Source organism: Dipodomys ordii, unplaced genomic scaffold (genome assembly GCF_000151885.1).
Source record: "Dipodomys ordii isolate 6190 unplaced genomic scaffold, Dord_2.0 Scaffold12, whole genome shotgun sequence".
Lineage (NCBI taxonomy): Eukaryota > Metazoa > Chordata > Mammalia > Rodentia > Heteromyidae > Dipodomys > Dipodomys ordii.
The window spans coordinates 7,162,716-7,183,829 of NW_012267228.1; the positions used below are offsets into that span (position 1 = coordinate 7,162,716).

At 40.5% G+C, this 21,114-nt stretch overlaps 1 protein-coding gene across 2 annotated transcripts in view; it reads right to left on the bottom strand.

The window, feature by feature from the left end:
* Positions 1 to 828: 828 nt before the first annotated feature.
* Lrrn1 (leucine rich repeat neuronal 1) overlaps positions 829 to 21,114 on the bottom strand; it is a 35,433-nt gene continuing 15,147 nt past the window's right edge. Inside the window, exons 1-2 of one of the 2 annotated variants that reach the window (XM_013010301.1) lie at positions 18,356 to 18,387; positions 829 to 4,179 (exon numbers count right to left, since the gene is read on the bottom strand). In XM_013010301.1, the coding sequence (XP_012865755.1) occupies positions 1,734 to 3,884 (2,151 nt within the window). In that variant the 5' untranslated portion in view covers positions 3,885 to 4,179; positions 18,356 to 18,387 and the 3' untranslated portion in view covers positions 829 to 1,733. Of the gene's footprint in view, positions 4,180 to 18,355; positions 18,388 to 21,114 lie in introns of those variants that run through there. The other variant, XM_013010300.1, reaches the window with a different exon arrangement.

Sequence of the window (21,114 nt, forward strand, 5' to 3'; positions counted from 1 at the left end):
GAATACTTTGGTACTTTTTAAAACATTCCAAAGCTCATTGTTTAATACTGGGACATGGAATGTGTCAAATAAATTAGATCTTAACGCTTACAAAAAAGGAATGATTCAGTATCTTTTTTTTAATTTTTATTTTTTTGTCGGTCGTGGGGCTTGAACTCTGGGCTTGGGCGCTGTCCCTCAGCTCTTCAGCTCAAGGCGACCGCTCTGCCGCTTGAGCCACAGTGCCACTTCCGGTTTTCTAGTGGTTTATTGGAGATAAGAATCTCATGGACTTTCCTGCCCGGGCTGGCTTTGAACTGTGATCCTCAGATCTCAGCCTCCTGAGTAGCTAGGATTACAGGCATGAGCCAGCGGTGCCTGGCTGATTCAATATCTTTATAAATATGTGAATCAATCAATAGGTGACCATGTTTAGTTAGGCATTGGGATAGAGTAATATATTTTTTATTGTTTTATTTTAGTTTTTAATTTATTTTCAGTGGTACTGGGGTTTGAACTCAGTGCCTTATACATGGATAGGCAAGATTTCTACCATCTGAGCCACAGCTCCAGCTCTAGTAGTACACTTTTTTTGCTTTATGTGAACACCCTTCCCATCTATTTAATTCTGGCCAGTGATATTTATAATGTAGAAATCCTGTTCATGAGGATGTCTTAATTAAAATAGGCATTTCTTGCCTTAGAAATAAAGAGTTAAAAACTTTTTAGACCCTACCTTTAAAAGACAGCATGCTAGAGGTGATTTGTTTTGGTTGTTTTTATGAATGTGAAAATATTACCACTGCAACTAGAAGAACCATAAATGATCCATTATTGCAAGTGTTCTAAAAAAATCAGAACAAAACTAATTTATTACAGTTCTGTCTTCATTACACACCACAGTTGGTGAGTTAAACACAACAAAAGTTTCTTTTAAAAGTGTCCACTAAAGATAAAAAGAATACAGTAACAACATGTAGTTCATTACATTAAAAAATCTGATATACATATTTCTATTGCATGTTAGCTTGGTTGTTTCTTAAAACTATTACCAAAAACAAATGAAGAAACAAAAAAGAAGAAGAAGGAAAGAAAAATCATTTCTGAAAGGCAAACATTCAACTCAGTTGATACATTATAGTACAGTCAACTAACATCATTCAATAAAGGTAACAGTCTAGTCTTAGCTTCTGCAGACCAGATTGCTACAAAAGGTTTGATGCTGCTTCCTGTCAGCTCTCTGGAGGACACGGTACTTCCTACTGATAGCTTCAGAAGAAGGCGTCAGGCCACTGGGAAAACCACAGACGAACCCCAGCCTGTCGTTAATTATTTTATTGAGCACTGTAGTTAGGACAGCATTATTGGGTTTAGCACAACAACTAAAATATAATAATAATAATAATATAATAATAATAATCTTCATAATAAGAATAAAAACCAAAAAAATACCCAAAACAAAGCAAACGAACCAAAAAAACCCCACCACAAGCTGGAAAGTTACAGTCACTGCCAGCCATGTCCAAACCCTTGCAACACACTACATTAATTAAAAAAACAAAACAAAAAACAACAACCAAAAAACCCCTCTGAAATATGCACCTGCCCTCCCTCCACTCTGCCACAGACTTAGCAAAGTCAAAAAAATACAGAAGTCTTCCACTGGTTACTTTTGCAGAATAGAGAAAAAAACCAACCAACCAACCAAAAAGGTCTTTGTGCTCCTTACTGCCAGAAGCAGAATACGGGCTGCGTTACCACATGTAGTAGCTTCTGGACGTGTCCACCTGGGTGGGCTTGCTGTCTGTGGGGGCCTCTTTGTCTTTGTCACTGTCCCCTTCCCAGAGGTTAATGAGCGGCGGGTACAGCTCGTTCAGGGGCACCGAAGAGGTTTTTTGCATGTACTTTTTAAGGGAATGGTGGTAGTTTTTCCTCTTGAACCTTTTGGCGACGTAGATGGCGGTGGAGCCCAGGCTGATGACGGCAAACAAGGACCCCATGACGGCGGCGAGCGCCGTGCTGGTGTCTTGGTCGGAGATGTCCAGGGCGAAGGCGGCGTGTTTGGTGGTGACGTTTACGCACGACTTCTGAGTCTGCTGGTGGACGCTGGACACGGTGAGACACACTTCGTAATCCGTGGCGGGCTGCAGATGCGTGAGGTTGTACTCGTGAACGTCCACGGGGACCCTGGCGGTGTAGGTGATGTGGGGGTTGTCGATCTTCATCGTGGCTGACGACCATTTCAAGTTGGAGGTCATGACGTTGGAGTTCACCTTCCAGGACACCAAGATGGAGTGAGATTCCGTCTGCTTGACGTATATTTTCAGCACCTGGGTTCCATCCAGAAGGGTCCCGTTGACTTTAATGGTGGCCACGCGTGTGTCCGCCCCTTGGACGTTCTGGGCCACGCACGTGTACCTTCCCGAATCTTCGATCTGTATGTTGGAGATTTCCAGGGTGCCCTCCCCGCTCAGCCGGTACTTGTCGGAGTGCGTTTCCACCGTTATTTTATTCCCCTTGGGGGTGACCCAGTAGATTTCGGGTTCTGGCTCAGCCATGGCTCGGCAGTCCAGGAACACGGTGGTGCCCACATCCGTATTGAAATGGTTGGGGAACGTGTCGTGGGAGATCATGGGGAGACACTGCTCCCCCGAATCCTGGATGAGGACTTCCCGCACCTGCTGCCCGCGGAACTCAGGGGGCATGGCGCAGAACATGGACAGGGGCTCCATGAAGCGGATGTTGGTCTTGTTGGAGTTGATCCAGTGAGTGACACAGTCGCATCGCAGGGGGTTGCTGTGGATGCTGATCTCGCGCAGGTTCGGGAGGGACTCCACCGTCTTTTGGTAGACGGCGTTCAAGGCGTTGTTGTTCAGCATCAAGCTCTCCAGGGCGGGGACGCTTCGAAAAGCCAGGCGGTGGATGTAGGAGAGTTTGGGGTTGTTGGTAGCTTCCAGCTTGGTCAGTTCAGGCAGGTTATCCAGGGCGTAACGGTCCACGGAGACGAGTTCTCCCATGTTGTTGATACCCAGCTCTTTTAGCCGGAGCATGTTTTTGAAGTCTCCTTCCTGTATTTTGTGAATGGGGTTTTTGTTGAGGTCTAAGAACTTCAGATTTGGAACCTTCTCCAGGGCAAGCTGAGGGACTTTGACCAGCTTGTTGTCATAAAAGGACAGGCTCTCCAGGCTATCCAAGCCCACCAAGGCATTTCCGGGAATATCGGTGAGATACATCCCTGCCAGGACCAAGCTCCTCAGATTGGAGAGGGGTCTGAAGTTCATATCCAGGATTCCAATGACAGGGTTCTCCCCAATCATGAGAATTTCCAGGTTGGGCGTGGAATCGAACCAGCGACTGTCAATCACCTTCAATTTATTGGAATTTAGATGGAGCCTTAAAAGGTTTTTCAAGCCAGAAAAGGCATTCGCGGAAATAGTGCTAATCTGGTTGTGATTGATGTAGAGTTCTTGAAGGTTGCTGAGGTCTTGCAGACAGTAGTCGGTCATTTCTGTGATCTGATTTTCCTCCAGATGGAGCGTGGTGAGCTGGGTCAGGTTGGCTAGTCCTACCTCCTTAATGTTTGTGAAGTTATTCTGGGAGAAATCTAACTCGGTCAAGTTGAAGAGCTGTTGGAGCTCATCCACGGTCTTGGCGATGTTATTGCTCTGTAAGAGGAGCACTTGTGTGTCGCTGGACAGGTTATTGGGGATCCTGGTGAGGCGGAGGTCATTGCAGTCAACAGTGGTGGCTTCCCGGTAGGTGGACTGGGGGGTGAACCAGGGGCGGATTTCACACACACAGAGCTGTGGACACTCATTGGTCAGGATGGAAGACTCTGTGAGTGATGTCATCACCAAGCTCAGCACCATTTGGCAAGCTGTGACCAACGTGCCCATCCTGGCCATGCTGGCTTTCCTGGACAAAGCTCTCCTCTGGACTACCCTCCAGCTCTCACAGAATGCGGACACGTTAAGTGGTGGTATCAAGAATTGAAAGTGGAAAATGTGGCATTCGAGCAAGTCTAGGTTGCAAATGTTTTTTAAAAAAGAAAAGAAAAGAAAAATTCCAGAGTCTGAAAGGATGCTTTTCTGGACTTTTCGAAAGGCAGGTTGAAGGCTTTTAACTGTGTCTCTTAATTCCAGGCATATGCAGAGCTTTTCCAGTAAGTCGTTTTGGCCAAATCAACATCTGGAGATGTATCTGCAAATCAGATTGGTAAAGATGTTATGCGTATTCTGTATACTTTCTACAATGCAACCTTGCATTTGTTTACTGAAAGGGCATAGAGTTACAAGTCTAATAAAAGACATATTCAAAATAACAAAACAAGCTTTTAAGTCCCAGGATACACTTCTGTATCTTCATGTCTATATGGATATATACCTCATGTACTACACTAAAACTAGCTCAAGTTCCTTTACTTTTGCAATTAGATACAACATGGACTACTAAACAAAGTCATTAAACATACACACATACATACATGCATACACTGACACCCATATACACTAATGCATTCTCCTGCTAGGAAAGCCCGAGAAAACTCATGGTATCATTCCTTTAAAAAGAAAAGACTTTGGAAACCACATATACACACACCATACTCACACATTCACACACCCCCCCACACACAAATACACATTTTTGATATTATAGGGGTTTGAAGTCAGGGCCTTACATTTGCCAAGCAAGCACTCTACCACTTGAGCCACACCTCTAGCCCTTTTTCCTTTAGGGTATGTTTCAATTAGGGCCTTACTTTTGCTGAGGGCCAGTATCAGATAAGGATTCTCCTTCCTATGACTTCATTTGTAGCTGAAATTATGGAAGCATGCCACCATACCAGGCTTGCTTGTTGAGGTGGGGAATCTCATTCATTTTGAGCCACATCTGATTTTGACATAATACATTAAATAACTCTATTCCACTACACCAAAGATCTTCATTAGAGAACCCAAAATATTCAATATATATAAATATAAAAAATTACCTAAGGCTAAGTATATATCTCACCTAAGTATATATCTCAGCTATCTGTATATATTTATATTTAGCAATCTTTATCATACATGTGGCTTCTTTAATCTCATGGCAAGGTCACTGGCTCCTTATTCTATGGTTATAGAATACAGCTGTTGTGGTTTTTTTCCCTTATACTATCATATTTCGGTGTCTCTTCCATTTGAGTCTTACTAAAGAGTGGTCATTAGAGAACAATTAAAAGAAAGAAAGCTGAAGATATTTCCTTTTATTGACCATGATCTACTAGTTTTAATGAGATCCTTTGAGGTCAATCTATACTGGTCACCTGCTAATAAAGACAGTGCTGGTGGTTACTGGTTCTAGTACTCTGAGTTTAAATCACTTGTAAAAAGCCACTACAAATCCAGTTTGTTTTGCTTCCCCAAGACTAGTTACTTGCTAATTATTAAAAGTAGAGTTATAGTTTCCTTGTATTTTTCCTGTTAAAATACATGTTGGTTTTGAGTACTGACAGGAAGTGGTGTTTTCTAGAAAGACTCATTAAAATAGTGCAAACAATGTGTGAGAGCCCATTGCCCATGCATCCCAGGCCCCCACTGCCTGTCATCCTTTGACTTTATAAAACATGGTTAGCCTTGTGGCTGACCAAAAATACAGTAATATGAACAGCCAGTACTAAAAGGTATAGTTAAGTTGTCTTCTAGTCTAAAGAAAAGCCACACAGCTTTTTTGTTGTCTTACAAAATGTGCAAATCCTGTTACTGGTCTAAGGATAAAATCATCTACTCTAGACTCTGGTAAGGCTGGAAAGTCTGCAAGATGCTCAAAGCCTTGCTGGTCTGTGGGGAAGAAGCAGATCTGGCACTACTCTGCCTTGCCTTCACTCCAAATCTGGTTACTTTGCCATTAGTTATGTTTTTGCAAAGCTTTCCAATAGTATAATAAAGCCACCCGACTGACATAGCAGTTAAGTTCTATAAAATAAAACAAACCTTGGAGGATTACACTTCCAAATATCATTAATGCCACAGATTTATTTATTCCACTTGTTTCAGCTTGGAACAATCCTAAAAAAAAGTGCAAGGACCATCACAAAAGCATTAAGAAATTTTCTGCCACCAGTTATTCCTCAATCTTAATTTGAAATAGAAAGGCAAATGAATAAAACTACGTTCCATACCTCTGAAATGGAATCACAACTAACTTTTGTGTTTTCACTGAATTTAAAGAATCATATCAAGATGTAAAATATGCATTAAAGTTGTATGAGAGAGGCTCCCTAATCGGTTTATCACTAGTGAAAAAATAGTTTTTGTGAGTTATAGTTTCAGTAGTACCATGAGTATTGTTTCACTTCAGTTAAAATTATGAAATTGGAGATAGTTGTAATGAAATGTTCAAATTTGTGTGTGTGTGTGTGTGTGTGTGTGAGAGAGAGAGAGAGAGAGAGAGGGAAAAGGGAGAGAGAGAAAATAGAATAGAATATCAAGCACCATATCAAGTACACCAGGGTAATATTTTCCTCTCCCAAACTTGAATTTGATCCCTTTGGAAACAGAGAGAGAGAAAACAAAACAAAACAAAACACTTCTCACAACAGAAAAGAATGTAGTAAAGACATATAGAGCAATAGAGCAGAGAAAGCAGAAATAAACTCTGGTGCATACTGATCTATGTTAAAAATAGTTTTTGAAAGCTAGGCACTGGTGGCTCATACCTGTAATCCTAGCTACTCAGGAGGCTGAGACCTGAGGATCAGGGTTCAAAGCCAGCATGGGCAAGAAAGTCCTTGAGACTCCTATCTCCAATAAACTACCAGCAAACCAGAAGTGGCACTGTGGCTCAAACGGTAGAGTGCTAGCCTTGAGCTGAAGAGTGCCGCGACAGAGCCCAAGTCCAGAGTTCAAGCCCCACGACTAACAAAAAAAGGAAAAAACTTTGATAAGGGCACCAACTGTCATGGTTAATTGGGAGTCTCATGAACAAATAGTGCTGGAAAAACTAAATATCTAAGTGTAAAAGAATGAAGTTGGACCCCTAACTCCTATCACGTACAAAAATCAACTCAAAATGCATTAAAGACCTACATGTAACCCCTAAAGATATAAAGTTTTTCATAATAAAACAGAAAAAGCTTCAGGACACTGATTTGAGAGTGAATTCATAAACATGGGATCAAGCTCTGGTAACAAAAGCAAAAAATAGGCAAATAGGATGATTTCAAACATAAAACTTTCTATGTGTGAATGGTAACCCCTCTGTATGTCTATTTAAATAATTTAAAAAATAACAATTTTTGTCTGGACATAAATAGCTTTTTGGTTATTACTCCCTTAACAATGTAGTATAACAATGGCTTATGTAGAATTCACACTGAAATTAGTCATCATTAGTAATCTAGACATGATTTAAAGTATTCTGTAGAGGAGGGCATACACAGATCATAGGCAAATACTGCATCATCTTATATCAGGGACTTGTGCATCCATGGATTTTTGTGTCTGAGGGGTGATACCCATATAATCCCCTATGGATACTCGAGGATCAGTGTAAATTCAATGGAGTAGTATGTAGCATTGAAAAAGAAGGAAAGCCTATCCTGTGGAGCAGTGTAGATGAATCTTGAGGAATTTGGGCTTGGGTTGTAAGACAGTGGTAGAATGCTTGCTTGACACAGGTGAGAGGCTCTGCATTCAGTCCCTCAGCACCACAAAAACCAAACAAACAACAGAAACCAAACACACCTTACAAAAATCCAACCTAGAAATTAATCTTGCATAGTCAATGTAATCACAACAATAGGAGACAAAAGTTTTGATTCCCCAACTGAACATGTCTCAAGACATTGCTTTGATGTGCATACTCTGACTAGTGCATAAATACACATTACATTGAAAAAATACTCTTTTTGCTCTCTCAGTCTCCAAGTAGATGCAACTAGTAGCAATGTATTTTCTTTTGTGAATGGCTTCATTAATTGGAGGAGTGGGAATCTTTATTTCTGGCCCTGTAGGGTTAAAAAAAAGAGAGAGAGACATTGTCTCTGTGTTTTTTTTGTACCTGTGTCCACAGGGCTAATATATAGCCAGACTTCTCTCTGTGGACTCAGCCAGACTGACCAAAAGATCTCTCTGCATGTGAGAGCCACTATACTGCAGACAAGGTGTCTGTTAACACATCCACGACCCTTCAGCTTGGGATCCAGGGGAACAGCTTAAGGAGCATGGCTTTCAGAGAGACAGACTGTGTTTCAGATTCAGCTCTGTGACCTTGGACAAATTACTGAACTTTTTCTGTCTCTATTTCTGTATTTAGAAAATGGAGATCATAAAACCTACTTTGCGAGAATGGCGAGAGAATGAGAATGCATTATTAAATGTACAGCTTTTGGCAGAGGGCCTGACACCTATCAAGTGCCCAATAGATGTTAGCTCTTCTTATTTACAAGTTTGCAGTCTCTCATATTGAATCTGAACCTTTTTCCAGCAGCACTGAGGATGAAAGGGTGGAGTTGAAATCAGGACAGTGCCTTTGTAGTAGGATCAGGTATGAGTTCTGAAGCTTAACGTCCAGGTCTGCTGTAGGCGGAGCCGAAAGAGAGAGACCACAGCCATTTCTTTGTGGAGGCAATACTTTATTTCCCTCGGGAAGGAAAGAGAGACTTGCAAATGCATTCTGCATGCTGAATCAGCACAGACTACTCTTAAAAAGACATTCATTTCTCCAACTTTTATCTGGCCCCTGACCCTTTCTGACTCTTGGCTTTCTTTGTCCAAAATTATGTTTCTGGCTCACACGTTTTCCCAAAGCTGAGCACCCTGTTGTGTGTGTTAAGTGATCACAGATGGAGAGCACGGGAGGGAAGGCAAGCAGTAATAGTCTCCATCATGCATTAGGAAACAATAAAGTGCATCACTTTCCAAGGACATAATGGAGCTCCCTGAGACTTGTTTGCATAAGGAGCTGTTCCTCAGAGCCCATGTTCTTCACTGGAAAGCAGTGCAGAAGTCTGATGTGTGTGAGCTCAGCCACAGAATAAGGCTGTACTTCAGGGAAGGGAGTCTGCATTTTGGCTTCACCACAGACTTTCCGGGCGACTCTGAACCTGCCCTGTACCTTTCCATCCTCTCTTATTTATCTCGTAATAAGTATGTTGAGAGGAAAAGGACCAACAACTTCCCAGGTCAAAAAGAGCCTCAAAAAGTTATCCTCAAGTTTCTTTATCTACCCATCCCTCTGGAGTCATGGAAAACCGAACTTTCAGCCATTTTCTGAGAGGCAATGGTTACTTTCTACCCCTACCCTTCCTTCCTTCCTTCCCCCCTCACCTTGTTATTATATTACAGTAGAGGGATGGACTTCGATTATAGGAGCTGGAAGCCAGTGAGTACCTTCTAAGAATAGTCTGATTAAGGCAGTGGAGTCTAACACAGCAGGAAACAATGGTCACATAAAGGCATCTAAATGTGTTAGCTATGTGAGCCAGATAAACCCATCTGCTTTCCCAGGGCTTTTATAATCTGTGGCCAGTTGGCAACCTCTGAATTACATAAGTATATAATTTGAACACCTACAGTACTGGGTGAACAAGAAAAATTTGACAACTAGATAAGTTATGAATTTTAAAATATTATGGGTGACTAGTACATGTGTGAAAACCTATAAACTCAATTTATTAAGGTGTGAATCTTTGCTCTGCAAACTTCGTTATATTTACCAAAAATCCATCTAATTCTCCTCTTTTGAAAGACCTACTTTTCAAAGACAGAACCTTAGAGATTTTTCTAGGGGATCCAGACTGACCCAGTTAATGGGCAGAGAAACAAATCCCAAGGGCTGGATTTCCCAGTTCAGTATTGCCAAATCCCACTTTAAATTTCTATGGTGGTTTCTGCGGTCCCCAAAGGAAAAAAAATTGATCATTCCCTCCCTCATTTTCGTTTCTGCCCATTATATTTATCATTGTTATTATTAGTTAATCGAAACCCCAACGTTCTCTGGTGCATTTGGCTGATATAAATGTACCAGTGTGCAGAAAAGATGGACACAAGAGACCTTTTGATTCCCTCATCATTCTCCTTCTTCTTTCAGGACAGGGCAAATCCATCACATTGCAGGTGCAGCCTCAGCCAACATCTCTGGGAAAAGCCCAAAGATGCAGCTGGTCTTCAAGCTGAGAATAAAAGCTGGGGTCACAATTCATTCAACTTCTAAGAGGAGCTGGGCATGGCTAGCACATTAGCCCTTTCAGGCGGTTTGGCCAGGCATGGTAAACAGGGCAGGGCTGGATTGGATAAACTGAAGAATTACCAGAGAAAATTTAAAAGAGAGAGAGAGAGAAAGAAAAAAAGAAAGAAAGAAAGAAAGAAGAAAAGCCAAAAGTCTAGTGCCAGCTGGCATGAATCCAAGCCAAGTAGATGGCCTGGCACAGTCAGGAAGACTGCTGATAGAAGAGCCACGGGGAATCACACCACCCTCAGATTCTGACTAGACTCCAGCTGATCAAAGGCAAACAGGCGAGCCTCCCTGTGAAAGATGCAGAAGCACAGAGCTAGAGAAGGCTGTAGAAGCTGCCCAGCACATCTTACACCACCTCTCAGTTGGTGGTCGCATCTACGGGAAGGCCAGCCCTCACTCTAGTCCCCATCTCCAGCTACCCTCTACCTGTATGGAAGCTCACACGGTTTCACCTCACCTGCAGTCACTTGGAGAGAAGGTTGAAGACCCTGTGAAGGTCATTGACCTTTCACTGTTGCATTTGTCAACCAGGTGTTGGTAGCATAGGTAAACGTTCGGTTCAGGGATAGTGCAAGTGGTTTGCTTTTATCATTTTTAAAATTATGTTTAAGTATTGTACAAAGGAGTGTCCATGTAACAAAGAAGCTGATGAACACAATGCATCTTGATTGATGTCTCTCCTTTCAACATTCTCACCCATCCCTCCCCTCATTCCTGACTCCCCCTTCTCTCACTCTTCTTAATTGTAAAGGTCCATGTCGGATTCTTGACTGCATTCTCCTCCACTCTTCCCTTTCATTTGTCCACTCCTGTCACCTTGACCCCACCGCTCTCCTTTGGAGCACCTGAGGTCTATTTGTTTTGTTGAATTTTGACTTTGTCTTTCTCAGGATTTGAGTGCTTCTGTGAACCATACTTGAAGTAGTGCATTTGTACACACTTGCAAACCCTCCAGTGTATTTACTTTTAACTTTATAAGCTAAATCTAACTTCTATGTGTCAGGGAAAACATGCATTTTTGTCTCTCTGGGTCCAACATGCTTCACTTAACATGATTCTTTTCAGATCTTCCCATTTCTTTCAACTTGGCACAATATAATTCTTTCTAATGGCTGAGCAAAATTCTGCTGCATATATATATATATATATATATATATATATACATTTTCTTGTCCATTGAGGGGCACCTGGGCTTCCCTTCCTCTTGACCTTTGCATAAGTAAATCATGGGCAGGGAAGACTGTTCAACCAAACATGCTGATGGCCAGTTCATTGACAAACTGATCAGGGCCAGTAAACGATGTTCATTAATTTTCTTTTTTAACATGGGAGTGAATTGATCGTGATGGTAGATCTGTTCGATAGAAGCACAGCCAAATTGCAACTTAAACTTGGAAAAAATGCATAAATTAAACTTTTACTTTGGTGACAGACTGTGTTGCAAACTATACAAGGACATTATTTCAAATGAAGGAATCATAAAGAAGATGGGAACAGTGAGTAGGAGTTGGAGTAGGCATTCAAGATGGGAAAGGCCTCATGAATAATACAGCATAACAGAGCTAACTTTGCTAATAGACTTAAACAAAAGACTTACTGTGCTCTAACCACTATACGGAGTGACTTATACTGTATAAAGCATCTGTTATGGTTTGGATAGTTATTTGTTCTCCTAAAGGATAATGTATTCATACTTAGTCCCAGGTGGTGATATTGGGTGGTGATGGGGAAACGTTAAGAGGTGGAGCTTAGTGGGAGGTTCTTAGGTCTTTGCGGGCAAACTTAAGCCTTGCCACATGATTGCTTCCTCCTCCCCGTGCTCCTGCCCTTGGGGACACCACAGTGTCTCTCCACTAGTGGCTGAACCAGTACTGTTGAGCTTTCAGCCCAAACTGTGAACTGAAAAACCTCTATTGCTTGGAAAATGGTTTTGTTACAATCATGTCTTATGATATCATAAGACATGAGTCTTATGATTATCCCTATTTTTCACAGAGAGGTCAAGTCAGTAAAGGAATCAGTAAATCACAGGACACAGGCCCATGTCTTAATGTCCCCAGCTCTGAATCCTTTCTGATTCCCAGGTATTTGTGAAGCAGTGTGGAAGAGATACTGGAGTACACAGCCAAGAGTTAGGTGACCTGAATCCTTAACCTCTCCTTTTGCTTCTTACTTAGAGCCTGCTCCTCATCTTTCCTGTCTGTGAAGGATGAAGTGGGCTGAACCTTGGTAATATGGAAGCATCTCTCTGGATCTTGGCTTCCTCAGCTAGAAGGGTATAGTGATGCCTACCACATATTAAATGAAAGAATATGTTTTGGGAGGTGTCTGGTATGCAGTAGAACTCAATACACATAAATTTCCACTGGAGAGCTCATCTTAGATAATTAGACTCAGGTGCTAAAATCCTAAGTCAGTATCTATTGTTCCAAGAAGAACATATGTCTCCTGAATATTATCTGGAATAGCTTCTCTTCTTTTCCAACCTAACATTTATTTGATCTCTTACATTTTCCTCTCAATATCCTGGAAGTAAGTAACACTGAGTTGGGAGATATTAAATGAGCTGCTTGAGAGACACAGCTAGAAATGATGGAGGCAGAAATCAAATCAGATCACCCTGGTTCAGAAGCCCATGATCTAAATACACGTTACACGACCTTCCCAAGGAATTTTGAGTTAGATGAATAGGATCATCATGAAGTAACAGAAGCATAGATACAAATTCCACCTAAGTAATTTCAGATCAACAAATCGCAGTGAGGGTATAGGGATGGTTCATCTGTTTACTGAATAGCTTGGGTACTAGAGATACCGAGATACCCTTTATCCCTAGAGTACAGTGTTAGAATATTAGATGCATTTGCAAAAGCAATGTTGTTTCAGAAAGTTAATTAAAAGAAGTCGCATACTTACTTTAGTGATAAAATACTGAACCTTTGTGATGAGGTTACTTAGGATTTCAGCCCCTCAGTTACTCTGTAAGGATTCACCTGTTGGTGAACTTTATTAAGGTGTTTGTACCTCTTATGTCAAGAGGAGTTGAATGACAAACAAAGCATTTCAATATTCCTAATTGTCTTGGAAAGGAGTGTTCAAAATAAGTTAAATCCTTCAGTAATAACCAAACCAAACCATTACCCCCACCAATTAAACTAAACCATCATCACCACCACTACCATCAACAACAAATCAAAGAGATGCAGATCTGTAAAAACATATTTCTTATTTATTCAATTTTCCCCCTGTCCTATTGGCATATTACAACATCTTCAAATAACATTTTAATATTAAATTGTACATAATAAGAGGTTTCATCGTGACATTTCCATACATGCATATACTACTGCCCAGACATTTTTATATTCATTGTTCTGGAAGCAAAAATATAAATTAGGAACTAAGAGAATTAACTTCTTAGCTTGACAAAGATTAGACAGATCCTTTTGAAACAATGCAGTATTTTCTAACCTTGTGGTTATTTCCCACTTTCTTCAGCTTAATGTTTATAACAGGGAAGTTTTGGCTGAGTAGAAGTTTTAAGAACAATATCAATTGGTACTTAATGGAGCTCTTATTATGTCACCTGTACCACACTGAGTTTTACATTAATGTTTTCATTGTGTGCTCACAACCCTGTTAGGTAGATACCATTATGTTTCCTATGTTTATGGATGACAAAATAAGAGACTCATAAAATAATCTGGCCACAGTATGATAGCTAGTAGAGTGGTAGAAGGTCTGTGTGGATAAAGATACTTTGAGCCAAGAGCACACATCATGTCTCTTTCTGTCCTATCCTGTCTAGGCAGAGTCCTTGCTGGTATTCAGTCTGCTGTATATACGAGTGTGAGTTTCCTGGGACAAAGAACCAGCCTCTGTTGTGTTCACAGTGAGTCTGCCCAGGGTCAGCACTGGGTGGGGCATCTGCCAGTGGATTCTCAATAAAAAATCAATCAAACAACTAACTAACTACAATGTGCTTTCCAGGTGCCCTGCTATAAAAATTTTAAGCTCGTAAATATTCCGTTCTTGCTGCATCTCTTCTACATTTGGGGCAATGTAAGCCCTGAGTTCTTTTATGGTTTCTCTTACGAAAACCACATTAAAACAAAAAAGAACTTGTAATTTAGCACAGATCCATTCCCCATGCGTATGCATGCTTGTGATCGTGACAAGCATGTTCTCTGATCCATCCTGGGCTCCGGACTCCACTAAGTCTGGAGCTAGTCTATAGGCAAGATGGGGCTGGTTGAATCTGATGAATTAAATTTAATTAAAAAGATGCTCATTAATTGTTTACTGTGTCACAGGATCAGAGGAACTAGATCCTATCCTTTAAATAGTTAATAACTTTTTAAAAGTTTTGTCTATGATTATTTTCTTAATTGTAAAGGTGATGTACAGAGGGGTTACAGTTATATAAGGAAGGAAATGAGTATAATTCTTGTCAAACTTTGTTACTCTCTCCCTCATTTTCTCCGGCTATCTCCCCACCCCGATTTCCCTTCCCCTATTTTTGTAAAGTTCATTTCCAACACAGTATCTTGTATCACTGTTGCACTGGTTCACCCTTTGTCTTTTCTCTCACCATTTCTGTGATTCCCCTTCCTATGCCCAAATCAGATAAACTGAAATACAATACAAAGGGTACTGAAATCAAAAAGAGTGACAACAGGAGGTAAACCAAAGGAAACAAAAGAAAACAATGAAAGAAAAAAGAAATAACTGCATACAGGACACTAAGGGGAAAAAAACCCTCGTTTCTGTATTTTGTAGTTGCCTTTGATTAGTATCATTTTATAAGGTCATATGTACATAGCTATTGAGCTATTGTAATCCTCTGCTAGGACTATCCTAGACATATGCTAATTATTACAAATAAGAGAAAACAGGCAGCCTATATTTCTTTGGGTCTGGCTTACTTCACTTAATATGATTTTTTCTGTCTTTCCATTTCCTTACAAATGGGGCGATGCCATTCTTTCTGATGAAAGAATGCCATTGCATATCTATTGTATATATACATATATATGTGTATATATTTATATCACATTTTCTTCATCCATTCATCCACTAAGGGGCAGCTGGGTTGATTCCATGTCTTGGCTATGGTAAATAATACTGCAGTGGACATAATTGTGCCGGTAGTTTGGATGTGGCCTTGTTTGTAGTCATTTGGGTAAATGCCCAGGAGTGGAATTGCTGGGTCATAGGGGAGCTCTATGTTAAGGAGCTTCCATACTGCTTCCTAGAGTGGTTGAACCAGTTTACATTCCCACCACTGTGTAGTACCATTCTCTTTTGGCCACATCCTCTCCAGTTTCTGTTATTATTAGTTTTCTTGGTAATGGCCATTCTAACTGGGATACGTCTGCCTGGGCTAGCTTTGAATCATCATCTTCAGATCTCAACCTCCTGAGTAGTTAGGATTGCAGGTGTGAGCCATCAACGCCCACCTAAGACTTTATAATCTTACAGGGAGAGAACAAGTACACATGTGACTGTAAAAGATGACACATGTCCAAAGAGAGCAATGATCAGGTATGTGGGTCCTGGGAAGGAAACATCAGAAATGCCAGCCTGTGACTCCCCAGCCATATCAGTGCCCCCGAAGTAACCCTGCAATGCTAAAGTGCCTGCACTGCCAAGTGTGGAAGCTTTTGGGTGCCTACTTCATGTGAGAAATGTGACTGGTGGGAAGGACAAATGGAATATTTTTTTTTTTGGTTGTGGGACTTGAACTCAGGTGCTAAGCCCTGTTCCTAAGCTACCACTCTACCACTTGAGCCACAGTGCCACTTCCTGTTTTTGAGTGGTTAATTGGAGATAAGAATCTCATGAGGACTTTTCTGCCCAGGCTGGCTTTGAACTGTGATTCTCCTGAGTAGCTACATTATAGTTGTGAACCACTGGCTCCTGGTTGGAATTTTTTATACTGTAGTTTATTTCAATTGATTTCCATTCAATTTAAATAGGCAGATGTGATCAGAAACAACTTTAGCAGGTAGCATGGCTATAGACATCCAACCTAGCTTTTCATTAACCAGGGTTTTATTTTATTAATGTTAAGACGATAGATTCTCATGTCTCATGGAGGTTTTAATGAAAGGTGTGGAATGGGGTCTAGGAATATATGTAAATTTTTTATATTCAAACACTCTATATACATATATATTCTTTTTTAAAGCTCCATCATACATGGTAATGCAAACCAATTTAAATACTTTCGCCTACTATCCTGGTTTGCCCGTGCTCTTCCACTATATTCAGGCTCAGAATGCCTTGCAAACACATGGCTGCAAAGATATCACTAGACCTAGCTTTTGTCTAAGTCTATTTTCATTCCCCATTCACTCAGAGGTGACCTGAACTCCACGCTCATGTGCCATGACTGAGGGCCAAGGATATGCTTGCTTCATCTTAGTAGGTCTATACTTGAGTTGGGCACTGCCCCACAAGTGTTCAGTGACTATTAGCTCAAACAATGAAAGCAAGTCACAGATACATTTGGAGATAGTCTTCCTTTGGGGCGCTTTAACTCTAAATGTCCCCGAAGGATAGAGGCCATTTGAAATAGGTGTAGGCACACTGGAAGCACCAAAGCCAAAAGTAAGAAAATTGATGCACTCTGAAAGAAGTTGACAATTTGAATTAGAAGGCAATACATACGAATTACTTTGCCCATCCTTTCGGGATAAGGATAATACACATTCTCGTTAAAATAGCACTCCTGTTATTGTCATCCTCCTTTCTCTTCCGTCATCACAGGCACATGTAGTACACCTTGAAAGTGTATTTGAAAGTACTAATCAGTGAAGAACATTTTGCATAGGACAGAACCAAAACAAGACTTGTGTAATCTTCTACCAAATGCTGTGATTTAACATATTTTCTAAAGGAAAGGCTGATAAAAACTTTCCACAGAACAAGATGTTTGATGGCTAGTCTGTGTGTATGGAGCAGGAACTCCACTGAGAGATGGCTGTTGGATGAACAAATAAACCTGTTTAGGCAGTCCCATACTGATTTGTTTTCTATATCAGGGATTTTATTTGTTACCTTCCATCAAAGCCATTTGTCATTTCTGAATACTATCCTAGAACCAGGTAATTGCAGGAGACACAAAATAAAAGTCCTTCCGAAGACTTTTTAGAATGTAGACGGCATGTTTCCTACTATCAGGGGGGACGATAGAAAAGGTTTTGGGGAAATGAGGAAATGGTCCCTGTGTTTCCCAATAGGAGAAATGGGGGATGAGCAACATGGCATCTGAAGAACATGTCAATGAATTTTTTTTTATACATTTCACAAATGAAGTGAAAACCCAGCTCTGGGTGCATATCACCTCCTAATTTCTCTGGCTGCCTTTGAGAGTGGAGTCAAAGTCCTTTCCTATCAGGGTCACTGGAAAGATGAAATGACTTCGTGCCTATAAAATGCTGAGAACATGAGCCACTAGCCTCTCAATCTGCATCATAACACCTGTAGTGAAATCCCAATCTCCAGAACCTTCAGTGACTGTTATTTTTGGCAAGAGGGTGGTTGCAGATATAGTGGTTAAGATGTAATTAGAGCCCCCAAATTATATATATATATATATATATATATGCACACACACAAAAGAAGAAGGAAGGTGGGTGAAGTTAGGGACACACAGAGAACAAACTTCACATCACCACCAAGGCAGAGACTTAGGCAGCTACAATCCAAGGACCTCCAGTTTGCCAGCAAACACCCAGAAGCTAGGAACAGGCCAGCTAGTGTGAGCCAGCTGACAACTTGGACGTTCACTGCTTCTGCTGTCTGAAGTCACTCTGTCAGAAGTGCTTGGTTATCGTAGCCTTAGGAAACCAGTAACACATGTGGTTTTAATAGATAATTGTTATGCATGACTGCATATTTTATTAACTATTAAAGGCACTGACTATTATTGATACACAACTACCCGGGAATGGAGTTGTTTTCTGCCATTGCCTCTGAAATCTTACGGGTGCCGAGATGGAGAGATGATTCACTTCTTCATTTCAAAAGCTTCAGTAACTTGATTTTTGCAACTTATTCTTTGAGGGCTTAGCAGGCTAGGCTCAGAATTATTCTTGAACTCTCTCAACTCTATACCCCAAGTCCTTTGCTCTGTTTGGTAGTCACTCACCAGATACAATTTGAAGAATCCTTGAACCCTTGGTCTTCCAAATCCCTTTTAAGCCTGAGAGTCCATAGTGGCTGATAAGGTAGGACAAGAAAAAAAAGCTATTCTTATTTTTTCTCCAATTTAAATAACTTGTAGGAAACTAAAAAGTTTTGTTTGATTATTTCTCTAAAAGAAATGGGCTGCTTGCATAGCTGGAATCATAAAGTAGCAATTTAGTGTTATTGAATTGTGAAACTGATAGGAAGCTAATCAGAACAAAATATCAACTGGCAACTGGGCTATTTATTATGGTTTTCTTTTTATTTTTTCTTTTAGTACCATCAAGTGCAGTGATACAAAAACTACCATGGAATCAATTAATTTTAGCCTTCTACAGATGATTTTAATTCTCTTCTTGTAATATCTATATGAAATAATTGCTGTGTAATTAGCAGCACAATTAAATATTAAGTAAATGCTACATCTTTAGTTTGACAGTCTTAAAGATGCCTAGAAGGGCCAGATTCATGACTTGTATAAGTACTTCCCAGTAGATTGCTCAGTATTTTTCATGTTGAGCATAGATTTTGCCATACTGCATTAATAAATGGCACCCAGGAGGGTGGTTGCTCTGATAGCTTGAATTATACACTTAACATTCCAGATGTACCAATGGGAGTTAGACTCATCATGGCCCATACCGAAAATGCCATGAGCGAGGTGCCAATACCAAGCCATAGAGTTCTTTTTTTGGATGTTGCTTAAGCTAAGCAATTGCATTAGACTCTATCACATTGGATTCTGCTTGCAGAAAGACTATGACTTTACTTCACCACAGCGGAAATAACTCTCACCAGTAAGAAATGCTACACACCTTCACATCTATTCACAACACACTGCATTGTTTCTCTGCCTAAGGACTCTATAACTATGTATTATTACCATTTTAACCCAGTGCTCCTAGTTATTATCTAACCTTTTTATAATAGTTTGATTTAAAAGAAATGAGACATCCAATATCCTTATGTTGGTGCTTATAACTCTGATCTGGTGATATTTCTCTAAAGCTTTTGACTGCTTAGAATTTTCCAATTAGCAGGCTGAGTGCTATTTAAACTTTAAACTAAGAAAATGTCAGGAACGTCTCCCTTCCACATAAAAATGTTCCTTTAAAATGTGAATGTAGATAGATGAAAGTGTGTTTCTCCTCAGCATTAAGTTCTCTGCTCATCAAGGTTAAAGACAGCGCTGTTCAGGTGAATGACAGAACCCATCCTTTGACTTGATCAAAATCAAGCACACCAAATGTTGTCTGTTTCAAAGAAGCAAAATAAAGCCATCTGTCTCTGAACTCTTAATAAACTCCATTTGAAATTCCTTTCTTAAACTAATTTTATACAACTACTTATTGTATACAAGGACTTAAAGAATTTGATTTTCTCTCAGAGCAGGATGGAGTACATTTGTAATCCAAACTTCTCAGGAGGTTGGGATTGAGGATGGATGCTAGAGGCTAGTCTAGGCAAAAAGTTACTACTTCTTCATCTCTATCAACAAACTGAGTAGAGTAGCACCTGCCTATAAATCCAGTTACTGGGAAGCAGGGCCAAAGGACTGAAAGTCTGAGGGGTGCCCTGGACAAAAACTCAAGATCCTATCTGAAAAGTAAATGAAGACAAAAAGCACTGGGGCAGAGAACAAGTGGCATAGAGCCTGCCTAGAAAAGACAAGGCCCTGGGGAAAACAAATAACAAACAACAACAAAAAGCACCTTGATTTTCTTAGTGTACAAGAAAAGTTAAAGGTAACCCCGCCTCAACAAACCTTCCCTTTAAAGGATTAGAGGGAGACCACAGTGCATGTCTCCAGGGACAAAGACTGGGGCGGTGATGGGGATCCTAAACAAACTCTGTGAAAGGGGCTTTCCCTATGTTCTTGTACCCTTGGACCTAAACACCAGCTTTCCAGATTTGCTGTCTTACGCAGGACAGCTGGAGAGACTTGCTGTCCTACATAATCATGACAGCTTACTCTCTCTCTCTCTCCATCCCTCCCCTTAATACCTACCATCTATCTATCCATCCATCCATCCACCCTCCCTCCCTCCCTCCTACCCATCCATCCATCCATCACCTATCATCATCACCTACCTTCCTATCATTCTGTCTCTTCTGTCCATTCTGTTTCTTTGAAGAACCATTGCTAATGGGAGTGACTTGTCAGAATTCCCAGAACTGGTCAAGGAAAGAACCGAGAATAAAGCCAAGTTCACTGGCTTCTGATGCTGAGCCCCTTTTCTGAATGCCACCTCCCTCAGCTCTCGACCAGGACCTCTAGATATTAGTGAGACATTTTGGAGACACACACACACACACACACACACACACACACACACATATATATATATACATACATACATACATACATACATATGTGTGTGTATATACACACACACACACATATATATATATACATATACATATCTATATTTCTTAGATTTACAGAAAAAAAGATAGCTTAGAGAGTAAAACTCGGTTAAGTAGAAGAAGAGGCTCAGGTTCCAAATTAAATGTTCTGGTTAGCTGAAGGCTTTCTAGAAAGCTGTTTGCTTAATGCCCACTTATATGAGGGGAATTATTTTGTTCAAGTCTCATGAATTCATGCTGGAAATCTGTTGTTAAGAGTTTTTTTTTAATCTAAAGCCTTGTTTCTGAACTTTCTTCCAAGTTTTCCTTTATTACTTCTACTTCTTCATCTTCATCTTTTTTCTTTTTGGCGGT